Raw genomic sequence first — 6000 nt, 5'->3', positions numbered from 1 at the left:
GTTCTTTATATCTTTATGGGTACATTTCAAAATGTGCTGATAGAAGTGCAATTGTGCAATGAACTATTATTTTAGTAATTAATTATCGTTATACAGAAAAAATTCAGAAATTTGTCAAATATAATAGCAACTGCATGCACACATATACATTTGGACATACTCAAATACATGCAACCAACAAGCCATAATGCCCCTTCTAAGATCTGTCATACTACCTTCCAACTATTTACAAGTTCACAAGCAAAACATTGAATTCTTCAGGCACATATCTTACTATTACTGAGTCTTGTTGAATGACCACTGTTATAAAGAATAGAAGGGTTAAAAAGTCAAATGGTAAACCAGCAGAATTATTTGTGTCTCTGTGTCCTCCTAATGTTTATATCCAAAGGTCATCTCTTCCATCTCTTTTTCCATGTAGAAACACCTGCCACTACAATCCACATGGGCTCACTGATGCCTACATATATCCCAATATGTGCCGCTACTTATTATACATCCTGCAAGCATTAGTGAACTAACACTGCATTAAATCCTAGAGAGATCTGAAAATAAACTCATTGATTGTCATTGTGAGGCGAGAGATAAGAGATAGAGATAATGGTTCTGAGGAGGGGAGGTGAAATGTCAGTTTGTGTGGCCAGGTGTAGCTGAGGGGAAGCACGACTCTCAACACTTTAATCAGCCACTTGTTCACAGTGAGGGGAGTTGACCTGATAACGTTGACATATGGGGGTGAAGGCGGGGCGAGGGCACGCAACTAGATGGCAAACACATGTAATAACATAAATTATTACTATATAACTATTATTCATTGTTTTTATGCATATGTCATTAACTGACAGAAAAGTTCACAGCACGTTTCTATGTGTGTATGAGTTATGGTCAAGCACCAGAATGCATCACATTCAAGCTCATTTATAGGTTGATGAAAAGTAGATCTCACCGGTCTTAATATCCTAGTTATAAATACGAATGATATGAAAGATTTTCATATCAACAAAACATTTTGTCTAAACCGGAAGAAATCAGGAAAAAGCTGTATTTCCAAGGAGGAGGTCTAGCAATTCCCTCATATGCCTAGGTTTTGCTGGAATAAAATCATATGAGGCTGTTTTTGAATGAGCTGTTCAGAACTTTTCGGGCACGGATACATCAGCCACACAATTAATGGACATTTATTGTTTGTGATATTATTTCCACAATTGACCTTTCTTCATAAATAAACATGGACTGCAATGTCTGGAATGTAATGAATATATTATTTTCTTAGATCTTTAAATCCTTAAATCTTTAAAAGGTATTAAAGGGTATCCATGGAATTTTGATCAGAGCATTTAATTTATTGATTATTATCAGATGAAGAGAATCTCCACACGTGACAAAAACGTTTCTAAATCAAATTCTGTTTCCAAACTGTAATCCATTTTGATGGTTAACATAGGATTTAGTTCAGCTATAGTGATGGCAACCAGAGTGTAGGAGTGTGTGTGGATGATGGCTGGTTCAAGCAGCCTCGCCCGGCTGAGTCTGGTTGGACTTGAGGCTGCACCACTGTTGTACATTGGGTAATAAGTGTGCACAGGTTAAACCAGCCATCTCCACACACACTCGGGAGAGTTCTCTGGGACGGAAATGCAGAGCACCAGGTCATGTAACATTTTCCTTTACCATAAACCGGTCTTTCAACACAAACATCCTGCATCCTTTGCCTGGAGGAGGCCGATAGAAGACACCTAGGTGTATTGTAGCAAATGACCTTGCTACAATGAGTTCCTAAATAAAGAGCTGTTGCTGAGATCCTATTTCTTTGTCAATTCTTTCATATTCATTATTCTTCCAGAACGGTGCGCTACAAAGTCGTTTCACATTTAAACACGACAGTGTCACTGGATTAAAAAAAGAAAAACACGTGACTAGGGACACTGCATGCTGAGGAAGGTTTATATATTAAGACGACACAAATCCATTTTGAATGGAAGTAGAAATGCATATTCCCTACTAGCCTCAGTGGAGGTGGGGCAGAGGGGATCAGAGGAAGGAAGTGATGAAGTCAGGGGTGTCGCTGTTTTCCTCTCTTTCAAACAATGAAATCTCTTTATATGGTTATAATCAGAGAGGCTAAAGTCGCTTTAATTCAACCCCCCCTGTTTATGGTTTGTCATTTCAATACAGAGGACATGCAGTGTCACTGCATACATGTCCACTCAGCATATTCATAGTGTTGTCCACAGTTACTTTAGGATGTATTTTTTTTTCTAACCGATAATAGAGACAATACAAGGAAATGGGAAGAGGCTTCTGAATAGGCTAAGATTCCCGAGGTTTCCCAGAACACGCATGTACTTCGGTGTAGCTGGAGAGCTGAAGAAACAAAAGCTTTTTTGAATTAAATTAGATTAAAAGTTCCGCAGCTGGGTCAACAACGTCTTTTAACTGGCTGACGGGAATCTGAGATAATGGCCGAAGGTAAGAAGAATTGTTTGATGCCATAATTATAGAATCATTGTCTGGTAAAGCGGTGCACTTCAGCCTTAAAAACATGGTGTTTAGCAATATGTTACATTAAGATGATCGAAGCAAATAGTTTGGGGGGAGAGTGGATACCTTTTGGTGTATGTTTTTATATTTAGATCTGAATAGTGTCCTTTTGTGTCAGCTATTCCCCTCAGAGAGAAAAAACAGAAGACTCTCCCTCGGACCGATGGGTTTGGTCTCTCTAACCATGAAGGTAAGCACATCCATTTGCATGGGTTTGGATACTTGCCTCTAGTGTTATGATTAGATGACCACAATATCAAAGGAATCCACCAAAAGTGCCAAATGGATTCATTATGCAATGATATTCTAACATGAGCAAATACAAAATCCAACTTCTTGATATTCTGTGATCGTGTAGTGGGGCCTACTCTGTGCTGCACTAACACGCCCCGCCCCCTTTGCCCTTCACAGCCTTGGACTTATCTGGTGGGTTGAGAATAGTCTTGGTGGGCAAGACCGGATCAGGGAAGAGTGCGTCCGGGAACACCATCCTGGGGAGGGTGGCCTTCAAGGAGGACCCCAGCCCGGTGTCGGTGACCCAGCACTGCGCGACGGCCCGCGGGGCGGTGGACGGCACGGCGGTGCAGGTCATCGACACCCCGGGGCTGTTCGACACCGCCGTGACGCAGGAGGAGGTCAAGACCAAGATAGAGGAGTGCGTCCAGATGTCGGTGCCCGGGCCCCACGCCTTCCTGCTGGTGATCCGGCTGGGGGTGAGGTTCACGGAGGAGGAGCGCAACGCCGTCAAGTGGATCCAGGAGAACTTTGGAGACGACGCCTCCATGTACACCATCATGCTGTTCACGTGCAAAGACCAGGCCAAGGCGGACAACGCGCTGAAGGAGTGCAAGGAGCTGCGTCGGCTCTCCATCACGTTCGGCCGGCGGTACCATGCCTTCAACAACAACGACCCCCAGGACCGCCTGCAGGTCACGGAGCTCATCACCATGATCCGGGAGATGGTGCAGGAGAACGGCGGGAAGCACTACACCAACGAGATGTACGAGAAGGCCCAGTGCAGGCTGCGGGAGGAGGAGGAGCGCAAGACGCAGGAGGAGCAGCAGAAGAAAGCGGAGGAGAGGAAGGCGTGGGACGAGGAGAGGGAGAAGATGAAGGTAGAGAGGGAGAAGAAGAAAAGGCTCAGGAAAAAGGCCATCAGCATGGCCTGCGCCTCCGCCGTGGTGTTGGTGTTGGTGGGGGCCGCCATAGCGATCGGCGCCGAGACGACGGTGGCCCTGGCCCTCGGAGCGCCCACCCTCGTACTGGGGGCGGCCTGCGGACTGGGTGCCCTTTACATATGGAAAAGACGAAGCGGCAAATCCAAGGTTGTGGAGGTGCCGGTGTGAGCCCCTGCAGACATGTGATTGCATGTTGGTCCTTTGATTCTGCGTGACAGTTTGATTAAAGTATCATTCTGAATGAAGTAGCCCACTTTTGGGTGTATTTATTGTGAAACTGAGCTATATTCTCTTAACACTGTCATTATACACCACAATATTACCAAGAATGTAAAAACAAGGGTTTTCAATGTATTGTTGTTGTTTTTTTATCCCTTTCGCAGCACCCTACTGTTAATATGATTTATTTTCTTAAATGGCTTGAACAAGATCCACGCTTCTTCAACTTTTTAATGGATTCCCTTAATTAAACATCATGTTTGTGTGAACTCCAAGTATTAAATGTTACTGCAACTCCATGACCTTTTCTGAAAGTTTTAGATGTTTGATACCAAGGTCAAAAGGTCAAAGGAAAGCCAATTGTTTTTATTCTGATCTGTTCTTATGGAAGAGCAGAAATGTGCTGTCTTCTGCCGGGTGTATTTTGAGCATTTTGACCTCACTTCCTTCAAGGAAATAAGAGACAATGGTATATGATTGCCCAGGGACCAAATTTAAAGGGGTTGGTTTTCAAAACAACCACACACATTCCTCCGAGCATTAACTATTGACTCCCAAAGGAATCTAAATAGTAGCTTTAATCCAAGGATATATATGTATTGCTGTACAGTTATGTTTAACAAGTGAGATATAAAATGAAACATGACAAAACTAAAATACCCTCACCTTTCCATTACTACAAAAATAAGTGGGCTGGTCTTTGCCATGAAACGCCCGGGTTGGAAATTGTCTCCACTCCGGCCCTTACCAGACCTGTAGCTATTTGCGTTTTATTGAGACTTGCTTTCCTCTGAGCCTCTTGGCATACCTTGTTGGTGAAGTGACTTTTATTGAACTCAACCATCTCTTCAATTCTTTCGAAAGGCAACGGCATCCGCACCTGTTCCCTGTTGTTGGTGTTTGTCATATCGAACACAATGTAGCCAGCATTGTATTCTCCAACGACCTTGCCTCACCCCGGGAGCTTTTCTCCGCCGGGGGAAGCACGATTGTGGAGGTCTACTTCGATGCTTCCTCACCAACATTAGTCATAGTCCAAACAATGTTTGGTTTACAGTTGAAATAACTTGAAAACTTCTTGAAAACACTTAAATCTACTATAAATCAAAAGGAAAATGTGTTGTTTGAGTCTGTTTGCCTTTCAACATTTGAGTTCCTTTCTTCTCTCACCCCACCAATCTGGGAGTTTTATCAGTTTATGCAACCTAATGAACCAAAAAAACGACCTTAGGCAAGGTGTAATGAGTTCACCTTTTGCATTTATTTAGCTTATGGAACAGTATTGGCATAATCATCCAAGAGTTTAAAGAGAGTTTAAACATATGTATGTATACAATTTAATAAATAGAGAGGTAAAATATAATAATACATGTTCTGACTATCTGACAAGAAGGCCACAACAAAATAGCACTACTAATAAGCCTCTATCACAAAGAACAGTGAAGCAACAACAATAACAATCCCTCGCACACAAAGATATTCTGCAATTGTCTATGCCCGTCTGTCAGTCTGCAGTTATGTGCATAAACAAAGTGACATTGTGCTGTCATTTTAACATAATCATGTGTGCGTGCACGTGTGTGTGTTTAGGGTGGGCCATTGGACATTGCTGCCCTCCCACACATCTATGTATGATTTCAAGACAGGCGGGCCTGTCATAATATAACAGTAGAAAAGGAGAGGAGCGACCCCCCCCCCCCTCACACGGCTCCACCGCCCTGAGGTATCCAGACCGACCATCCCAGCAGACCGCGTCCCATCAGCTGGTGAGTTCAATGAAAAGCATTCATTTATTATCACTTTATGTCGCACTGTGGCTTGAGATTATTATCAGTTACCACCGTTGAGTTTGGTTTATTGAAGTACAGTTAAGGTATTGTCACTGTTTTATTGCTTACCACAGATTAGTTTGGTTTATTTTAATACTGTTACGCTATTGTAAAGTCTTTTTTAATGTTCTGTGATGTTAACCGCACAAAATGTATGATCTGATCTGAAACACTATTTTTTGAATCTTACATTACTTACCGTAATCTCTTCAGTTGCACAGGGCATTCTGATG

The 6000-nt window shown here is 42.7% G+C and overlaps 1 protein-coding gene across 1 annotated transcript; it reads left to right on the top strand.

Moving 5' to 3' along the window:
• Positions 1–2295: 2295 nt before the first annotated feature.
• LOC307071279 (GTPase IMAP family member 9-like) lies at positions 2296–4099 on the top strand. The gene is made up of 3 exons (XM_079730262.1): positions 2296–2469; positions 2660–2731; positions 2953–4099. The coding sequence occupies exons 1-3, from the start codon at positions 2460–2462 to the stop codon at positions 3885–3887; spliced, it is 1017 nt and encodes a 338-aa protein (XP_079586388.1). The 5' UTR covers positions 2296–2459; the 3' UTR covers positions 3888–4099.
• Positions 4100–6000: the final 1901 nt, after the last annotated feature.

The sequence above is a fragment of the Pollachius pollachius genome (assembly GCF_949987615.1).
Source record: "Pollachius pollachius genome assembly, chromosome: 2".
Taxonomy (NCBI): Eukaryota; Metazoa; Chordata; class Actinopteri; order Gadiformes; family Gadidae; genus Pollachius; species Pollachius pollachius.
The sequence above is the reverse complement of the archived record's forward strand: the minus strand, read 5'-3'. Positions and strand labels throughout refer to the sequence as shown.

What these genes read in the sequence shown, in the direction of transcription:
- LOC307071279 (XM_079730262.1), top strand. An exon ending in TGGTCTCTCTAACCATGAAG is followed by an intron (nt 2,732 to 2,952) that starts GTAAGCACATCC and finishes TGCCCTTCACAG; the next exon opens with CCTTGGACTTATCTGGTGGG.